Here is a 21,101-nt window from a genome sequence, read left to right as displayed (position 1 = left end):
AAGGGTAAGAATTAGAGATGTCCCGATCTGATATTTGGATTGGATCGGACGCCGATATGGGCAAAAAAATGCGCATCGGTATCGGATCGGCCAACACGGAAAAATTCCGATCCAGACTTCGATCCAGTTTTTTTTTTTTTTTTTAATTCTGGTCCGGGTTTTCCAGCGCACAGATTTACATAATCCATTCCAGTTTTTGCTTCGGTTTCCCTAAAATCCGGTCCGCATTTTACAGCACACCTTCAACACACTACGTTTACATTACCGTCTCCCAATTTACCGAGAGACTTTATCGGTAAAAATGTCAGCTGTGTGGGATCATTTCACCTTAAAGGACGACAAAGACGAAGAGGCAGAGTGCAACATATGCCACAATAAAGTCAAGTGTGGTGGTAAAGCTTTTAAGTTTTAATACAACCAACCTAATCGAGCATTTAGTTAAATACCACCACAAACAATATGAGGAGTATGTTAAGAAAACCGAAGACAAAAAGAAAGGTCCTACGCAACGAACACTGGCAGAAACTTTTGCTATGCGTGACAAACTGGCACTCGACAGTCCTAAAGCCCAGGGAATAACAAGAGTCATTGCCGAAGAATTCATTCTGGATGACAAGCCATTATCTCTCGTGAGTAAAGGCGCACCATCCAACACTTAGAACCACGGTATAACATGCCCAGCCGTCATTACATCCTTGAGAGATTCGGCCGTGGAAGATTCGAGAACGATTCACAAACATCCAAATTCCGATTATTGGAATATGTCGGGTAAAGCGGAACTAATACACAGCGCGGTCTTCGGGACGCAATGAGAAACGGACCGCATTGCGTCCCGAGAGTAAACATCATGTTTGTCATAGAACCGGGTAATGCCAATGCTCAACTAATGCCGCTGGATAAAAAACACAATAATACCTGACTGCTGCTGACAGCCGCTACAAACTACGTCAACATCGTTTTACTGTAGATGATAGATATCATATGTATATAGAACTAGATGCAAAATGACAGACTCGATGGCGTTAGCAACACGTTTTGAAAACTAGACGCGTTAGTAAACAGCCGCCATCTTAAAGCAGGAGACTTCCCTAGTAGGCTTTTGTAGTGAACCTAATTAACTTTTTATCTAAAATACTCCTAAATCGGCAAAATCTTGACTTGAATCTATCTTCAAAACAGTTTTAAAACTTTGACAATTTTGAAAGAAGACAGATGAGAAATTATAGAATACCGGGGAGCAATTTTAACAACTTCAACAGTTGATTCGCAAAATTAAATGAATTGAATGTAGTTGAAAGCTGCTGATACAGAATGGGGACTTGAGTATTTTATTTACTGTTTTAAAATGTTAACTTGATATTGAAATAGTCGTTTATTTAAACCTGAGAGGCTTTTTATACAATTTTTGTAACTAATGCACGAAACATTAAAAGCATCTAATAGCTTGGGGGGTTTGTGGGCTTGTCCACTGAGGTTGTTTGTGTGTTTTGTTTTTTTAAGACCGTTTACCGTATACCGTTATATTATTTGCACGTTTTACTGACTGACTATGCCATTTCTGTTTGTTATTTATAATGTTTTGTGTTTGTTACTGAATAAACAGGTCAGTTTCTTGTTACCAACCGTTGTGTGTTATTCAAACTCACCTAATTCAGCTGGCTAGTTGTTATCAAGAGTACTACAACCTTTTTTCAACATGAGTCTGACAACTAAGTAAGGAGGCTAAATAACTTTAAACTTTAACACATGCTCAGATAGGCCGGTATTGGTATCGGCCAGTATCTGTATCGGATCGGAAGTGCAAAACAATATCGGTATTGGATCGGATGTGCAAAAACCTGGATCGGAACATCCATAGTAAGAATGTTTATGCAATTAGGCTATCGTACATCAAATTTAAAAAAAAAAAAAAAAAAACATTCTTTTTTAATCAGTTGTCACTTCATTTAGATGATGTCACCTTAAGGTTGAAAAAGTTTTCAGGACATTTATCTCATCTCATTGTTTTATATCCTAAAATACAGGCATTTAATCAGTGGTGAGTAGATTTTTTTTGTGTCACCTCACCTGTATAACTTTGTCTCCAAATCCTGCTCTGTTTCTGCAGGCAGCACTGTTTGCCATTGATCTGCTGTTTGAGAAGGGTTATGAAAGGAAACCTCTCTTTGTAAGTCTATTCTAAACTGCACGTTTTTTAGTAACTCGATTAGGTTATGTCCATTATATCCAAACATGTCTATTAACATAAAACTCCCCTTCCCATTGTTTAGATATCAGGAACAATTGTTGACAGGAGTGGGCGTACACTCTCAGGTCAGACAGGAGAAGCTTTTGTCGTGAGTGTGTCACATGCAGAGCCATTATGGTAAGTGGTACAAATCTTTAAACATTTCAAAATTACACTGTGGTCCAAATAATTATTTATGTAGTAAGCATTTGTTCTAGACGTGAACTTTTTATTTGCATACAGTGGGGCAAATAAGTACATAGTCAACCACTAATTGTGCAAGTTCTCCCACGTGAAAATATGAGAGAGGCCTGTAATTGTCAACATGGGTAAACCTCAACCATGAGAGACTGAATGTGGAAAAAAAAAACCAACAGAAAATCACATTGTTTGATTTTTAAATAATCTATTTGCAAATGATGGTGGAAAATAAGTATTTGGTCAATACCAAAAGTTCATCTCAGTACTTTGTTATGTACCCTTTGTTGGCAATAACGGGGGCCAAACGTTTTCTGTATGAAGTAACTAGAGGTGTGCGAAATTTCCGATTCCTAGATTATACGGGATTCAGGCGTGGAAGATTTGAGAACGATTCACAAACATCCAAATTCCGATCGTTGAAATATGCCAAGTGAAACGGAACTAAAACACAGTCAGCGCAGTCTTCGGGATGTAATGAGTAACGGACGGAGAGTAAACATCATGCTTGTCATTACCGGGTAATGACAATGCTCAACTCACGGCTCTGGCTCAACTCATGCCGCTAGATAAAAAACCAATAATACCTGACTGCTGCTGACAGCCGCTACAAACTACGCCCACATAATGCTACGGTAGATATCACATGTAGAAAGAACTAGATGCGAATTGACACTTGGCGGCGTTAACAGCACATGTATAGAAAACAAGATTCGAAATGACAGACTTGCCGGTGTTACTAAACAGCCGCAATTTTACAGCAGTAGACTTCACTGGAATGCTGTGTAGCGAACCTAATTAACTTTTTATCTGAAATAATCCTAAATTGGCAAAATCTTGAATTGAATCTATCTTTAAAACAGTTTTAAAACTTTCACATGTCGAAAGTAGACAGAAGGGAAATAAAGGAGCAATTTTAACAACTTTAACGGTTGATTGACAACATTAAATTAATTGAATGTCGTTTAAAGCTGCTGATGCAGAATGGGGACTTGAGTATTTTATTAACTCTTTTGAAGTGTTAACTTGATACTGAAATAGTCGTTTATTTAAGCCTGAGAAGGTTTTTGTATAATTTTTGTAACATGTACGAAACATTAAAAGCAGCTAATAGCTGGGGGGGTGCACCAGTAATCGTTTTATAATCGAATCGTATCCTGTGAATCGTAATCGAATCGTTAGGTGCCCAAAGATTCCCACCTCTAGTAGTAACGCATAATAACGCACGTCTTTACATCCTCAGTAATGGTAACGGCGTTGCAAAGATGTGAAAAGTAAGATTACTCACTACTGACAAAAATAACGCCGTTATTAACAACACTGATTAACAGTGACCTGAAAAAGGACTGTATTTCATTAAAAAAAAAGGTCAATTCTAGACAAAGATTACCCGAGTAGTCTTACAATGTTTCTATTGAAAGATGATTTTATTTATTAATGGGCAAAAGCCAATAGCCCTGAATGAAAAGGTTATTGCCTCCATTAATAGATGACGTAAATGTTGCTAATTACAGGTTCTTTTTCAGCAAGAACGGCCAAGACTAATTACCTCCAGACCAATTAATATATCATTTAAGTAGAACCTATCTGATGAAATGAAGTCAGCTAAAAAATGTCAAAGAGGTGTACCAAAATACAGGTAGTCCCCAGGTTACGACGTACCCGACTTACGTGATTTCGACTTCACAATGCCTGTCTCGTCATTTTTTTGTTGTTGTTGTAAATGTTGACTTTTGTTTTATGATGCATGCTTTTATTTTGGCGCAGGAAGCGTAGAGCAGGTTGTACTTCCGCACGCGAGAGCATTTAGACTCCGCCCATCCCACACACGCACATACGAGGGGTATTCAAAAAGTAATGCACCCAACTTTATTATGTACAAACAAATTATAATAGCAACATGTAATACACATAAAAAAAAGGTACAAGTGTGAGGATTACATTTTTACCTCTCCACATTGTCTCCACCTCTCTCAAGAGCTACAGTCCACCTATGAACGAGGGCATGTATACCAGTGTTGTAGAATTCAGCCGGTTGATCTCTAAGCCAATTCTTGACTGCGGTTTTCACTTCATCGTCACTGCCATATCAGTTGCCCCGGAGTCCTTCTTTCATTGGACCAAAGAGGTGGTAGTCTGATGGTGCCAAATCAGGAGAATATGACTGATGTGGTATCACAGTCCATGCAAATGAAGTGATGACCTCCATGATCCTGATGCTTGTTTGAGGATGTGCACTGTCATGCTGAAGGAGCACATTTGCCATGTCCAAGTTGGGCCGAACACGTCGAATTCTTGCTTTGAGCTTCCTAAGAGTCTCAATGTATACCTCAGAGTTAATGGTTTCCCCCTTCGGCAAAAAATCCACAAGGATTACACCTTGAGAATCACAAAACATGGTGGCCATAATTTTGCCAGCTGACTTTTGGGCCTTGAACTTTTTGGTCCTTGGTGAATTCTCTCATTCACTGTCTTCATGGTCTTCAGTATTGTTTTTAAATCGCTGTACCCATCTTTTTTACAGTACTATAGTCTTTGGCAGAGGTCAGCAACCTTTTTGGTGTGGAGTTCCACTTTCAAATTTTCTTGTCAATCAGTGTGCCACACCGAGATTAATGACGCACATCCAATTTTTTATATCCAACAGAGCTGTAATTTTACCCCAAAGAAAACAACACCAACATCAACATGAAATCGTATAACTACCAATCTTTTTCAATTAACTAAAAAATAAATGCATATTGTAGAAAATGTCAAAACTTGAAAATAAGTGCAACAGTTCACTAGCTAGTTGTTCACTATCAACTTAAACAGTAAATTATATGCAGCATTTTAGATATTCTTTTATATTACAAAGATAAAAGATGCCTACCTTAATGTGATCCCTGGCCCTGTTTTCCTTGGCTCAGCTCTGATTTCGGGGTTGTACTTTGTGGCTTTTAGCTGCTTATCCTTTTTTTTGAGTGTCTCTTTGTTAGTCAAGCCATCAACCAAAACCTCTGACCCTGACAAGATCGCCTCTTTGATATATTCGCCATCAGTTTTTCTTTTTTTCATCAGGTTTTCCTTGCTTTGCAATGCAGTGAGCAAAGTGATAGCTTGCTTCGGTGGCGGTGTTTTTAGCAGTGACAAAGGTTTTCAGGGTGTGTTTGTTTACTGTACCTGGACACAGCACGTTTTAATGTCTCTGCCTTGTCAGACTCACCCTTGAATGAATTTTCATGTTTTGTCTCGTAATGACGTTTGACACTTGTTCTCCCCGGGGAGAGCCACGGGCCCGGGTGGAGCCGCCGCGGCCCCCGGGAGGCTGGCTCTTGCGGTGCGCACGAAAGGCTCGGGCGCGGGCCCGTGTGGAGCCGCGAGGAGCGAGCCTTTCCCCGGGGAGAGAAAGCCTCCCTATCGCGGTGCGCACGGAAGCCTCGGGCGAGAACCCGAGTGGAGCCGCCCGCCTCTCCCCGAGGAGGCTGGCTCTCGTGGTGCGCATGGAAGCCGCTGGCGCGGGCCCGGGTGGAACGGAACCGCTAGGAGCGAGCCTTTTCCCGGGGAGAGAGAGGCTCGCTCTCGTGGTGCCCACGGACGGCGCGGGCGTGTGGGGCTAGAAGACTGATCTAGCCCCATACCAGCCCGGGTGGAGCCGCGGGTGCAGATCTTGGTGGGGGAATAACACTCTTAAATACAGTCTTGATGAGATTGAATTGGCTGCAGTTACGACGTTGGGAACGCTGACTCTGGAATAAAACACGATTTGACCAACATTGTGACAGCCGATGCCTACCAAAAATGACGTAATGTCAGAAGTTATAAAATCGCGCCAGCGGCTCTTCCCGCACAGAGAGCGCCAGTGGGCAATACGGGACAAGTCTCAGTCTGTGAAAGCGTCCAACCCGCTCCATTCTCGGGACATCTTTTATTTTTTTATCCATACCAGCCCGGGTGGAGCCGCGGGTGCAGATCTTGGTGGGGGAATAACACTCTTAAATACAGTCTTGATGAGATTGAATTGGCTGCAGTTACGACGTTGGGAACGCTGACTCTGGAATAAAACACGATTTGACCAACATTGTGACAGCCGATGCCTACCAAAAATGACGTAATGTCAGAAGTTATAAAATCGCGCCAGCGGCTCTTCCCGCACAGAGAGCGCCAGTGGGCAATACGGGACAAGTCTCAGTCTGTGAAAGCGTCCAACCCGCTCCATTCTCGGGACATCTTTTATTTTTTTATCCATACCAGCCCGGGTGGAGCCGCGGGTGCAGATCTTGGTGGGGGAATAACACTCTTAAATACAGTCTTGATGAGATTGAATTGGCTGCAGTTACGACGTTGGGAACGCTGACTCTGGAATAAAACACGATTTGACCAACATTGTGACAGCCGATGCCTACCAAAAATGACGTAATGTCAGAAGTTATAAAATCGCGCCAGCGGCTCTTCCCGCACAGAGAGCGCCAGTGGGCAATACGGGACAAGTCTCAGTCTGTGAAAGCGTCCAACCCGCTCCATTCTCGGGACATCTTTTTATATGTGAAAGCAATGACGTGAGTAAATCCAATGTCTCTTTAGACAGGAATTCCATTGGATGTGTGTGTGGCTTAAATAACAGGGCGCGCAACAGAAAATGTCTGAATTTCAGGTAAAAAGGCGCTCTTTTTCTAGTTTTTTTTTTTTTTTTTTTTTTGCCATGCGCTAGCGTGTCACTGGTTAACCCTTCGCGTGCCAGTGCTGACACGCGTGTCATAGGTTGCCGACCCCTGGTCTATGGTATCATCCTTGTGGACATTTTCCAGCCGGTTGTGAATCCTCAGAGGGGTTTCTCCCTCTGCAACAAGGAATTCGATTACAGCTCTTTGTTTTTGACGAGCTTCAAGAGGGACAGCCATTTTGGAAGCTAGTTTAAGCTTTAAAAATCTGAAAATAAGAAAAACACATACAACAATCGCAAAAAGGTGTGTCCTATCATTTTGTGCCAAATTTAAACAAGATTGGTAAAATCCTGTACGAGCAATGCACTTTAGTGCATTATTTTTTGAATGCCCCTCGTATGAGGAAGAGTGCAGCCGAGCGAAGAGGTGCCAGCCTGTGTGCACATTTGTTGCTTGTGAAGCGTTTAAAAGGTGACAAGTGTACATATTTTTGTGTTATTTATTTAGCATTTTCAATTGTGGTCTAATAGTTGGGGCGAGTTTATGTGATTATTATTGATGATGCGCGTTTGCTGATACATGCTAATGGTTTGTTATTGCTGTATCACTAGCAATTTGTAAATGTAAATTTCAATTGCCGTTATTGAAGATGAGACTGACTAAATTTCATTTTATATTAGTTTCGTTCTGCAAGTGTTGATGTCATGAGCAGCTGAATAAAGTTGGACGTCTGAAATCATTTCGGAGCTTAGCTTGCTGGCTTGCTAGGACTTAGCTCCAACATCTTGGCGAGGACAGTACAATGACGTATAATACATGTTTTTGGATATTATTTTTATTTTTTATTTTTTTTAGGGTGCTTAGAGGTATCTAAAGGGTTAATTCCCACTTCCGTGGAAATCCGGGTTACATCGCCAGCGCAGGAACGGAACTCATACGTAAACCAGGGACTACCTGTAATTTATATTTTATGTTGGCCAGGAAACAATGCTTCCTTTCCTTGAATGAGCAGCAGTTGTCACTGGTTCCAACTGTGGGTTCTCTCTGGCCACATGAATGAATGGTATGAAAAAGTATTTGACCCTTTTGGAATTTCTCACATTTCTGCATAAAATCACCATCAAATGTGATCTGATCTATGTCAAAATCACACAGATGACAAAACAGTGGTCATAGTTTTACATATAGTTGATATGTGAACGGAGATATTGGACTGTGCTAGTGATTTCTGTAAATATTTAGCAGACACTCTAAGGTTCTTTTTTAACCTCCCTGAGTATTCTGCACTGAACTCTCGGCGTCATCTTTGTTGGGCGGCCACTCCTTGGTAGAGAAGCAACAGTGCCAAACTCTCTCCATTTGTAGACAACTTCTCTGACTGTCGATTGATAAACATCCAGACTTTAAGAGATGGTTTTGTATCCTTTCCCTGCTTTATACAAATCAACAATCCTTGATCACAGGTCTTCAAACAGCTCTTTTGACCGAGCCATGATGCACATCTGACAATGCTTTTTATCAAAACATTTCTTACCAGGTGTGTGTTTTATTATGTGTAGGACAGATTTAAACCACTCATCAGTGATTGGGCACACACCTGACTTAAATTGTTTGGTAAAAATTGGTTTCAATTGCTCTCTGTCTCCTTAGGCAGAGGGTTCACCAACTTATTTTTCCCCCTTCTGTCATAGTTTGCATGCTATCCTCATTAAAATATGAAAACCCATAAATGTTTGGATGGATTTAGTTAAAGCACACGTTTTTTTCATCTGTGTGATTTTGACACATATCAGGTCATATTTGATGGTGATTTTATGCAGAAATGTGAGAAATTCCAAAAGGTTCAGATACGTTTTCGTACCACTGTATGTCCCTAGTAGTTTTCCCTCAGTTGATTGGTATCAAGCCCCACTGTCTGCAGACAGTAACTCAGCGATTTTGGTAAGGACTTCAATGGGGCATTCCATCCCAATAAAGAAGCTCGAACAAACCAGGGCGTAGCATTTGGATTTTTTTTTCAGTTGTTGGAATCCCTCGCTACTTCGACGCTCAACTTTCGCACCCTGAGTGCGTCGCGGGTTTATTAGGGATGTGATGAAACTGTGTTGATTTTGGCAACCCTTTAATTTTTGTCATAGTCTTTTGGACGATATTTTAGTCATCTCAAAATATGTTTTTTTTCTTTGTCTAGTCATAGACTTCACTATTAGTTGACGGGGCTATGGGCCGATCCGTAGGGGGCCTGTTTTCAAACCTTAAAATTCAAGTATTTTCAAAACCAAAGCTGCTAGCGACCTAAAACCAAAATAGGCACCTCCCTTAGGCATATATGAATCTCCATGGACAGAGACATGAAAAAATTCAAAGTCGTTCCCTAATAAAATTCCAGTTGTTTTTTTATGCAAGTATAACAAAACTTAAAATGGCTATAAAATTCGCTAGATGCACAAAAATCACCAAATGCAGAGATAATCACCTATATTTTCAGAATCAAAAGCAACATTTAACATATGTACGTTTTTGCCCAAAACAGCAACTTAAATTTTTTGTTTAGCGCAAGTTTTCAACAGTTAATAAATCACTCAACTTTCACATCAGAAACTTAATACTTGAGGAAAGCATGCAGAATCATCTTAATTTAACTCAACCAAAGCAAAATTTGCAAATTTTCTGTATACAATATACAATCACAACTTATTTAGGTTGAATTCAGATGTTACTATTGCTTCAGCATGGGAGGCACGTCTTCCAGGCTATCTGGCCCTCGTTGTTTTTATATTGAAATGTTACATAAAATAAAACACGTAAAACGTGGATTTTTTTTTTGTATGGATGCAAAAATGTCTAAATTACTGCTATTTTTGCCAAAAAACGGGCAGCTGGCTGAAAATTACCTGATCATTTGAATGTAAACTTACGCTACTGTGTATGGATACAACATGGCAACCAATACATAACAAAGAGCTTTTTAAGAAGAAAAGTCTTGTAAATAAATGTGTACATCCTGGAATTTGTATAGATATGAATATAGACGTCTAGAGTGGTTAAAAGCAAAAAAAAAAAAAAAAAAAAAAAAAAACGGGCAGTCATCATTCATTTTACATAAATATTTCGAGCAAAAATTACGCTGTTGTGTAAATCCAACGTAGCGGCATCACAAAACAGAGCTTTTTAAGTTGAAAATTCTTATAAATAAATACGTACATCCCTGAATTTCTATAGATATGAACATAGAACAGTCTAGATTCTTGGTTAGAAGCAAAAAAAACGGGCAGTTATCATTCATTTTACGTAAATATTTCGAGCTAAAATTACGCAAATTTTTTCCATACATTTATTTTCATTCATTTCATTTTTGTTTCAAAGTGCATGCATGGAGGCATTTTATATAATAATTACCTTGAATCCTAGACCAAATCACTCTGGAGACTCTTGCCCCCTGCCTGCTTGTATGCAGTAAAGCTTTCGTAATTTTTCCACCCAAATCTGGCGTTTGAACGCAGTGTGTGTTTAAGTTATCACAGTGAAAGCCAAATACTCTGCCTGGGTCGGCCCCCAACGGGGAGGCGTGGCGCAATGGTTGTGGGAGCTGTCTTGTCAACTGATGAAGTGTATGGTCTAGTTTCTGTTTGCGATTACTAAAAATGTTTTCGTCTGTAAATTAAAGAAAATATGTCAAAAATAAATAAATGTTTCAACTATTTCGAATGAACATTGACAGACGAGCACAAATTGTAGCGTCTATCTACAAGGACAACACCAACTTGTTGATAATACACACTCAGCAGGAAAACAGTACATTATTTTCAATGAATTATACCCACCTGGACCTCACAAACTGTAAATGGAAAAAAAAAAAAAATTGTCCGAGAGTTTAAGATGGCGCTCGCCATTAGCATTAGCCTAATGATAACGTGAATGCTATGATAACGGTGCCAGTTACATTTAGAGTGCAATGATTACACAGCACAGAACTTTAAAGGCTAAAGTAATATTGCATATTTCTCTGGCCAAGAATACAAATCTCACCGTGTGTGCAAGCCTGCCTGGAGACGACACACTGGTGAGTCTGGAAGAGGGGGTTCAGGGGCAGCACGTCACGAGTGACACAACCAGACACTGCTATGATGCAGGCTAGCTACACATAAAATGTTACACATTGTGAACATGTGATGGAAACTATTGCACATTTTCGTCTCCATCTCATCTCGTGAGATGAAAACTGGCATTCATCTCGTTATGTTTTAGACTCCCAAAATACGTCTTTAGCTTGATATCGTCTCATCATTGACATGAGAAAACTGTTCTTTGATGAAATATTTTCGTTGTCGTCATCTTCGACATCTTCTACCGAAAGCCAAATTCTTGGCCGAAACCGAATATTGGAAATACAACACACTCACATTTTGTGTCAAACTCTAAACGCGTCCAATAGCAGAGGTGCCGGCATCGTCGTAGCATTCTATTCAGTGGATGTCACGGCCGATAAAATTTTGACAAATGCGCTTTCTTGGAAGTTTGGGATACTCGAAAAATGGGTCTCACTCCTCCAGTTGCTTAGCTAAATGAGATCTCAATGTACGTTTGTGTTGAACTGTAGTTCACAACAACAACAAAAAACTATTTAGTTCTCGCCAAAACTAGGAAAGCTCTTTATAAGGCTATTACCATTTCTCCTACTCCTTTCAAATGAGATTACAGTATTTTTCGGACTATAAGTCGTTTTTTTCATAGTTTGGTTGGGGGTGCGATTTATACTCAGGAGCGACTTATGTGTGAAATTATTAACACATTATGATATAATTTTACATGTTATTTTAGTGTTTTGGAGTGACACTGATGGTTTTGTTTTCTCATGCTTGTTAGCATGTTCTTATGCTATGTGAATAACTTTTAATAGCTATGGCCACGTTCGCGTTCTGTTCTGCCTTTGGCAATGGTATGTTCAATTGTATTATTGACTTTTTTATATTGAAATGGATGCATTTAGTTTGTGGCGCTTTCACGCCCATGCGGGGGCGCACTCGCACTTGTTTACGCGAAGAAGAGTGCTCACACGCCTGAAGAAGACGGACAGCTACACAGCATTTGAGCGAGTGGGCAAGAGAGAAACAAGGCTACGAACCTACGTTCATTGTTTATGTTTGTAAAATATCTCTACAGAGGCAATGCCTGTGTGTATCATCTTTTCTGTTGTTGTTGTGTGTTTCCACCCGCGATTGGACACTTAGGGTCAGTTGTGTGGTTGTTTGAACAATGTGCTAATGCTAGCGAACGCATGCTAAACGTTTGTGTCATTGCTGTAATAGCAGCTAATTATCATTTATTTACGTTGATGTGAACCTGTTTGGTATCGAGGACGAAATTGATTTGTATTTTTATTTCTATTTTTAATTTCACTCTTCAAATGATGGTGTCATAACAACGGCCAAAATTAAGTCGGCATATTATACGGACGTCCAGCATCGTCATTTGGGAGTTTAGCTCGCTGTATAGCCAGGACCGAGCCGTAGCATCCTGGTTAGGACAGTATATTCGCATTTCATTGTTCATGCATAATGTAACATTATCATACTTGTGTTTCTCCTCAGTATTGGCCTGAACTGTGCCTTAGGAGCAACAGAGATGAGACCATTCATCGAGGCCATAGGAAAGACTACCTCTGCTTTTATCATCTGTTACCCCAATGCAGGTAAAGAAAATCAACATCCCCAGCCTGAGATAATCAAGTCATGAAGTTGAAATTTAAGACGCTTTGGTTTAAAATTTGGTACTCAAATGACCTTTCGCTAAATCCACCTCCAAAACGTCCCTTTACCAATCATACGTCTTGGCAACCGTTGTTAAGTGAACATGATCAGACAAACTTTTCCCCTTTTCCACCATTGTCTCATTGATTAATTTGACAGTTATTATAAGTGTTACCTGACTGCCAACTGTAATACAACTTTACCGAAGCCCCGGAAAAGATCAACAAGCTGTAGACGTCCAAAATGTTGAAGCTCTGTGCCTATGGCGTATATAAATCAGACACAAGGTGGTATCTAAAGAGTTTATCTGGGGGGGAGCTTTTTTATTCCCCCTTCCCAAAGATGATAAAACAACAGCCGTACAACGGATGATGTACGGTGTCACTATAGTTTAATGCCTCCAAAATAAACAAGCAGACATATGTGTTATCTTAAAGTGCCGGTGACACACACATAAACACATGTTTATTTCATATTACATGCGGTAGTTTATGCTCCAGGATGAAATGGACTGCTTGGATGTGTGTGGAAGCGACCAATATCTTTAACCAGTTTTTTTAATCCCGCGCCATGAAAATGAGGTCCTTCGGCTCGAGTCTCGGATTGAGGAAAAAGGCGAATGTGACGTCAGCCGAGTAATCATCTCACAATACAGCCAAATGGCTCCCTGTCCACCGAGAAGGCAACACGGCCGACGACCGGTGTCTTGTCGCACACCGCGACATTCGCTATTTTCGGCTTGGGCTCGGGGAGCCCCCCGCCCTCGTCTCGTTCTCAGTTGCGTCCATTTTTGTGTCGTACATGTATGTGTAACGGGTACACGGAGGTCCGTTGTGGAGCGTGGAAACCTCCCTGCCGATTCCTTCATGTAGGGCCGCTGGCGGCTATGCTGTTGGCTCGAGCTTTATGGCGCAGTGGTTAGTGTCCCTACCTGCCGAGTGGAAGCGTCGTGGCGTGCGGGTACGCGTCCCAGCATAGTCAGAGGTGGGAGCAGAACGTGGGGTGGCGCTGACACACCGGTTACATATGTTTATGTATGTAAAAGAGAGCTTATTCACCGCACAAAAGCTTTGGGAGCAAAATATTATAAGGTTGCAAAATTTGGCAGAACACCGGCGACGAGCACTGCCTGCCTGCCGGGGCCGCAGCAGAACAACGAGCCAAAACATGGTCACCGCCGGGGGCTGGCGGATCGGTGAAGACAACCACGCCGCCGTGTGTGACGTGAGTCGGGGTAATTTTGTGTGTTTTTTTGGTTTTGTTTTCGAAAGGCAAGAAAAAGACTTGGAAAAGCCGCTTGGTTTGGGTTAGCATGTTGCCGAGCTGTCACACCTCCTGTTCTGTTTACGCTCTTTCCTCCGTGGCAGGGGCAGGGAAATGACGAAAGCCGGATTAACTCCGGTGGCATAAAATGCCATTTGGGAGGTTTAGGAAGTCAGCAGTTTTGACCATTACGCAGTAATTTTGCCCTGTCGTACTGAATGAATACATTTTTTATATTTGATATTCCATTTAGCACAAGACATTTATTTAACAATTGGGGAAAAATATAGGAGTATAGAGATTTTGCTGCTCTCTGTCGCATTTTCCACATTATGAATCTTCCCCATTGGGCTGAATTCTAAATCAGCTGAGATTGTTACTCTGCCGACTTCATCCTCCAGCTGGGGACGCTAGAGCACTATAATGACAGGCAAGGCTAAACGGGAGACTGAAAGACTCATTTCTCGCCATCTGCGCTTTGCTAAATTTTTGTACATAGTCCAGTCGTCTCAAAATATTTTAATTCAGATAGAAACTCTATTTAAGACTTTTTTTTTTTTTTAAAGCCTGTCACGGGCACTTTAAAGTAAGATTGAGCTAACACCAGAGGCTACCTAGCAAACCATCTTGCCTAACTTGCAAGGAGATGAAAGAACATCAAACTGCATATCCATGTTGTAGTCACTGTTTTCGAGCATAATATCTTACGAGGATGTCATCGCTATAACGTCTTACAGCAACACTAGGTAACTTTTCAACCTTTCTAAAATATTTTCATAACATTTGTGATGATATGTCGACTGACAACTAGTTGAATGACACCTCATCTTGAGGGGTCTGTATTGCTTTAACCATTACTAATTAACTCTGAGGGGGGTGGCAGGAACGGTGCCACACAAAAAAAAACTACAATTGTGCTGACTGCTGTACGGCATATGTCACTTTCCCCTTTTCCCATTCATTATAAAGACGGAAGTCGATGCATACGCTTCGGCGCGAATTCTGCAAAGATGGGAGAGCAATAAGAGACAAAACGCTTTGTCTGAGGAAGAAAAAAAAGGTAGCCTACCAGGATATAAACAATAAACATTGGCCCGGCTTTCACTTGCTGGCGCTGGAAACAGAAATTATTTAATCCATCTGCAGGCGACCGGGAGATTTTTTTTAATCGATGATTTTACAACACTGTGGGTGTGCGCTGGTCCTAATGGGGAACAGTCTTCCTTAAAGTGCCTACGACACGATGAAAAGTCTTAAATGGCATTTATTATGTGAATTAGAATCATATTTTGAGACGATTCGACTATATATAACAATGTGGCAAAGCGCTGATGACGACAAATTCGTCTTTTAATCTGCCGTTTAACCCTGCTTTTCATTATAGCGCTCTAGCGTCCCCAGCTGGAGGATGACGTTGGGGAATTATTTAGAACGAGGAAAATGCGACGAAGAAAGCCGCAAAATGTCATTGTTTCAGTCTCTCTACTCCAATATTTTTACAGGATATTCTTTGTATCGAAGTATTTTTCCCCAATTGCTAAGTAAATGGTATGGTCATGACAATTAAGTTTTGTGCTAAATGGAATATGAAATATTAAAAATGCATTTATCCAGTACGACGTGTCAAAATTACTTCATAATGGTCAAAACTGTTGACTTCACCTTTACTGTCGCACCCCCCGAACAATATTTTATGCTACTGTAGTTAGTCGGGCTTTTGTCATTTCCCTGACCCGGCTTCAGAGAATGTAAACAAACCAAGAGGCGTGACAGCTAGCCGACATGCTAACCCAAACCGAGTCACGTCTCATAGTCTTATTTTCGCTTTTCGATGGAAAAAAATCACACAAAACTAGCCGGGATCAATCACACGGCGTCGGGGTTGTCGATTGTCTTCGCCGATCGGCAACCCACCCGGCGGCGAGTAAGTTACAGCTCGCTCCCCTGCAATGGACAGGAGAGCTCGCCAGGGAAGCAGCTAGAGCAGTCATGTCCAAAGTCCGGCCCGGGGGCCAAATGCGGCCCGTGGTCAAATTTAATCCGGCCCCCTGCCTCTGTCCTAAAATCAATAACGTCTGGCCCGCACACAGAATTAATAAATTGGTCAATAGTACTGCTACCAGCATATGAAGTAGATTACACACTAAATGCTGATCCTCGTTTACCCACTAAAAGGCAGCAGCACTCCAAGCAATATTTACCTGTGTGACTCTTTACTCCCAATTTTCTAAAATGGCGACATTTAGAAAATAAAAGAAAGTTGACTGGGACGGCCGACGCTTCAAGGATAGGTAGAAATTGGACTATTTCTTCACTAAAATACGCAACAACTGTGTCCGTCTCATTTGCAAAGACACAGTCACTGTTTTTAAAGAGTTCAATGTGAGGCGATATTACCAAACAAGACACGCTGACATGTACAACAAGATTACAGGGAAGATACGTCGCGAGAAACTTGACGAGCAACTTGAAGCTAGTTTAATTTCACTGTAATGTTTCGTAAGAGCCCGAGAGTCAAAAGAGAACACCACAAAGGCTAGTTGTGAGATTGTTGAAATTATTATTTAAAAAAAATAATAAAGCAAATGTAACGCACAGAATGGCTTGCTAAAATTTGCTTGAATATATTGTTCTATGTAAAGGACATCAGCCAAGGTCGGCCCCCCACATTTTTACCCCACCAAATCTGGCCCCCTTTGCAAAAAGTTTGGACACCCCTGAGCTAGAGAGTACCACCGGACAAACCGGCCGACGTCGGAGGAGCACGTAGCCACATTGTCAACACGAATAAGGGGTAAAACAATGCTTTACTACACAGCGAAGATGTAAACAGATAGCAGCGTGCAGTTGTTGTGCAGCTAACATGGAAGGATGTAGCTGAGGAGAACTTTTCTACGTGTCGGTCCATGATCAAACGTAAGTAAATAGTCCTTTATTTAAAGAAAGTTTGTAGTGTTTACTTTGTAATCGCTGTATTCGTGGCCATTTTTAACACAAAGTTGCAATTTCTGATGGAGTTGAAAATTTGACAGAACACCTGGCACACGAAGAGGGCAATCAACCGAGTACAGCGCTCTCCCTGCAGGCACGCGAAGGACTGAGGGGGGTGTGCGGCCGAGTGGAATTCTCGGTGAACAATAAGCCACAAAATGCAAGCCACCTCCATATTAAAACGTGTGACATTATCCCAGTATTTGACATAATAAAAAATTTGATGTTTACTCACCTCCTCGTATTTCCAATGGTCCCACAGTTGTAGGGCTTGTTTTGGCCGATATCCGCGGTGAACGGGAACCTTTTGAAACCCAAAAAGGCTCACACGCTTTTCCCTGGTCCAGCAATAATTTTCTGCAACACATTTGGCTGGCATGATGCGAAAAATAAACAAATTAAATCGCAAAGTCAGCTGAATCCGCAGTCCATCTGCATGCTATAAAGCAACGCTGTATTATGAGATGCGGACCCATGTGACATCACATTCGCATTCGTCCTAAACCCGAGACTGGAGCCGGAAGTTACTCATTTTCATGGCACAGGATTCAAAAATTGAATATAGAAAACAATCGCTTCCACACACCCAAGCGGTCCATCTCATTCAGAAGTATAAAACACCGCGTTAAATATCTAATAAACATGCTTTTTGGTGTCATACACACTTTAAGACAAATACTACTGCTTTTGTCCACCGGAGATGCTAAAATTGCATATTGTTGCTTAAGTATAGCTGTTTCTTTAGCTAAAGTTAATGTCTTTGTTCTATGTCTTTATGTATTGGAGATATATTCCAATTTATTCAAATATGAATACGAATATACATACAGTGAATCACAAAAGTGAGTACACCCCTCGCATTTCTGCAGTTATTTAAGTATATCTTTTCAATTTGGACATTTATGGATGTACGTTTTTTTAAAGGGGTGTACTCATTTTTGTTGCCAGGGGTTTAAATATTAATTATTATTATTAATAATAATATTTTGAGTTATTTTGAGGGGAAAATAAATTGACTCTATTATATAAGCTGCACACAGACTACTTTTCATTGTGTCAAAGTGTCATTTTGTCAGTGTTGTCCCATGAAGAGATATACTTAAAGTGCGTACGACAGGATAAAAAGTCTTAAATAGGATTATTATGTGAATTAGAATCATATTTTGAGACGATTCGACTATATACAACAATTTAGCAAAGTGCAGGTGACGAGAAATTAGTCTTTTAATCTGCCGGTTAGCCACGCTTATCATTATAGGGCTCTAGCATCCCCAACAGGTGGATGACGTCAGCGGAGTCATGATTTCATCTGATTTAGTATGCAGCCTATTGAGGGGGAATTATTCACAGCGAGGAAAACGCGACGAAGAGAGCCGCTAAATGTCAATGTTTCAGTCTCCTACACCAATATTTTTACAGGATATTCTTTTTATCCAAGTATTTTTCCCCAATAGATAAATACAGGGTGACCCAAAAAAAAGTTTACACTCAGTTGACTGCTTGTTTAAAAGCCATGAAAACATATCTAAATAGGTTGTCATGCTTAAGTGATTCATTAAGGTCACTCAATGCAGCTGGTAATCTCTCGTCTCTACAATTCCTGTGCTTCTGCTGAAAATGAAGAAAACTTTAGCTGTACCTGAATTGCTGCGTGCCGGTCTGACACCTACTGAGATTGTAGCAAATCTGAGAATATCCAGATGTGCAGTCTACAAAGTTAAAAAGAAGCTGAAAGATACTGGAACAGCCTCACGAAAACCTGGGTCTGGAAGTGCCGATCTGTGCGGACCAAAAAGTTGATTGACAAGGTGATATCTGGCCACCCCAGAGTCCAGATCTCAATCCCCTGGATTATAGCATATGGGCAACTGTGGAGGACAGTGCCTGTAAGAAGCCACAAACTTCTGTGGCAGCCTTGGAGAGGTCCATTGTTAGATCTTGCGAAAAGTTGACAGCATCCTACATAAAGAAGACCTGTCAAGCGTTCCGCAGGCGACTGGAGGCTGTTGTGACACTTAAGGGAGGACACGTTGGAAAAATAGAGTGTACTGTACATGTTCTTTACAATAATGTATAATTTGTGATTAAATTCTAAGATGAATAAACATGGCATTTAAGTTGTATTATGGCAGTGTAAACTTTTTTTTGGGTCACCCTGTAAATGGCTTGTGAAGGACCAGTCAGCCCGTTGAGGGGGAATTATTCAGAACAAGGAAAACGCGACAAAGAGAGCCACAAAATGTCATTGTTTCAGTCTCTCTACTCCAATATTTTTACAGGATATTCTTTTTATCCAAGTATTTTTCCCCAATAGCTAAATAAATGGCTTGAGAAGGACCAGTCAGCCCGTTGAGGGGGAATTATTCAGAACAAGGAAAACGCGACGAAGAGAGCCACAAAATATCATTCTTTCAATCTCTCGAATCCAATATTTTTATAGGATATTCTTTTTATCCAAGTATTTTTCCCCAATAGCTAAATAAATGGCATGGTCATGACAAATAACAGTCTTGTGCTAAATGGAATATGAAATATTAAAAATGCATTTATTCAAGACGACATGGCAAAATTGCTCCATAACGGTCAAAACTGTCGACTTCACCTTTACTGTCGCTCCTCCCGAACGATATTTTATGCCACCTAAATCGGGCTTATGTCATTTCATTTTCCCGGCTTCGGAGAATGTAAACAAACCAAGAGGCGTGACAGCTAGCCGACATGCTAACCCGAACCGAGTGATGTTTCAAAGTCTTCGAAGCAGAAAATCACACATAACAAGCCCGGATCATTTCACATGACAACTGGGTTGTTGATTGTTTTCGCTGATCAGCAAACTGCCCAGCGGAGAGCAAGTTACAGCTCGTTCCCCTGCCACTACGGACAGGAGAGCTTGCCGGGGAAGCAGCTGGACAATGACCGCTGAACAAACTGGCCGACGTCGGTGCGACAAGGCGCCGGTCGTCAGCCGAGGGAACAAGGAGCATGTCAGCCACAAAATGCAAGCCACCTACATATTAAAATGATCCCAGTATTTGACATAACTTAAAACACGATGTTTACTAACTTCCTCGTAAGTCCCATGGTCCCATAGTAGTAGGTATTGTTTTGGCCACTATCCACTGGTGAATGGGAACCTTTTGAAACCCCAAAGGCGCACACGCCTCTCCCTCGTACAGCAAGATTTTTCTGCAGCTGGGGTGATGCGAAAAATAAAGGTATTAATCCGCAAAATCATCTGAATCTCCTTCCTCCGTACACATCACAGCGTCCTCTTTCTCAACTCGAGACTGTTGTTGGAAGTCACTCATTTTCATGGCGCGGGATTAAAAAAAACTAAATATAGCGATCACTTCCACACACATCCAAGCAGTCCATTTCATTAAGGAGCATAAAATACCGCGTGTATTATGACATAAACATGCTTTTTCGTGTCATATGCACTTTAAATATCTGCAGAAATGCGAGGGGGTGTACTCACTTTTGTGATACACTGTACATATTGCAGTTCTGTTACTGTCATCAGGCTTGCTCAAAAAGTATGTGCCTATTGTCCTTTCTGTAAACATTTGAATACTCCTCAAAGATGTGATAAGGGGGACATAGGAATTTGTTAACACTTTGTATTCCATCGCGGATGATACCATTGCTCAGCCCAGGAGGCTGCAATGAACTTGCTCATTTGCATAGGAACAATTTAATCTCTGCCACTCTCGTTGCTCAAGGCTGTGTCTCCTGTTGAAGGAGGCTTTTTTTTTTCTGCTTCTATCATTGATGGGTTTTATTCATAATTCTTATTTTAATTTGTTATGAATTGTGTGTTGTCATCTTCTGTACATTTATGTGAATTAAAAAAAAAAAAAAAACTAAAAAGATAAAGTTGACTCCGGTTTTTTTTTTTTTTTTTTTTTTTTTTTTTTTTAGGTCTTCCCAATACATTTGGTGCTTATGATGAAACTCCAGCAGTCACAGCCTCCAACTTAAAGGTAATAGTGTTCGTTCTACTTGCCTGAGACACCACTTTATTGTCAT

General features: G+C 40.9%; 1 protein-coding gene across 2 annotated transcripts in view; it reads left to right on the top strand.

Annotated features, from left to right (window-relative positions):
• Nucleotides 1-21,101, top strand: part of mtr (5-methyltetrahydrofolate-homocysteine methyltransferase) — a 94,134-nt gene that overhangs the window by 16,647 nt on the left and 56,386 nt on the right. For both annotated transcript variants that reach the window (XM_057826815.1, XM_057826814.1), the window contains exons 7-10: nucleotides 2,108-2,167; nucleotides 2,271-2,365; nucleotides 12,660-12,760; nucleotides 20,994-21,055. In XM_057826815.1, the coding sequence (XP_057682798.1) occupies nucleotides 2,108-2,167; nucleotides 2,271-2,365; nucleotides 12,660-12,760; nucleotides 20,994-21,055 (318 nt within the window). The remainder of the gene's footprint in view (nucleotides 1-2,107; nucleotides 2,168-2,270; nucleotides 2,366-12,659; nucleotides 12,761-20,993; nucleotides 21,056-21,101) is intronic.

Source organism: Corythoichthys intestinalis, chromosome 21, assembly GCF_030265065.1.
Source record: "Corythoichthys intestinalis isolate RoL2023-P3 chromosome 21, ASM3026506v1, whole genome shotgun sequence".
NCBI classification, from domain to species: Eukaryota; Metazoa; Chordata; class Actinopteri; order Syngnathiformes; family Syngnathidae; genus Corythoichthys; species Corythoichthys intestinalis.
This window is presented reverse-complemented; position numbering and strand designations above follow the sequence as displayed.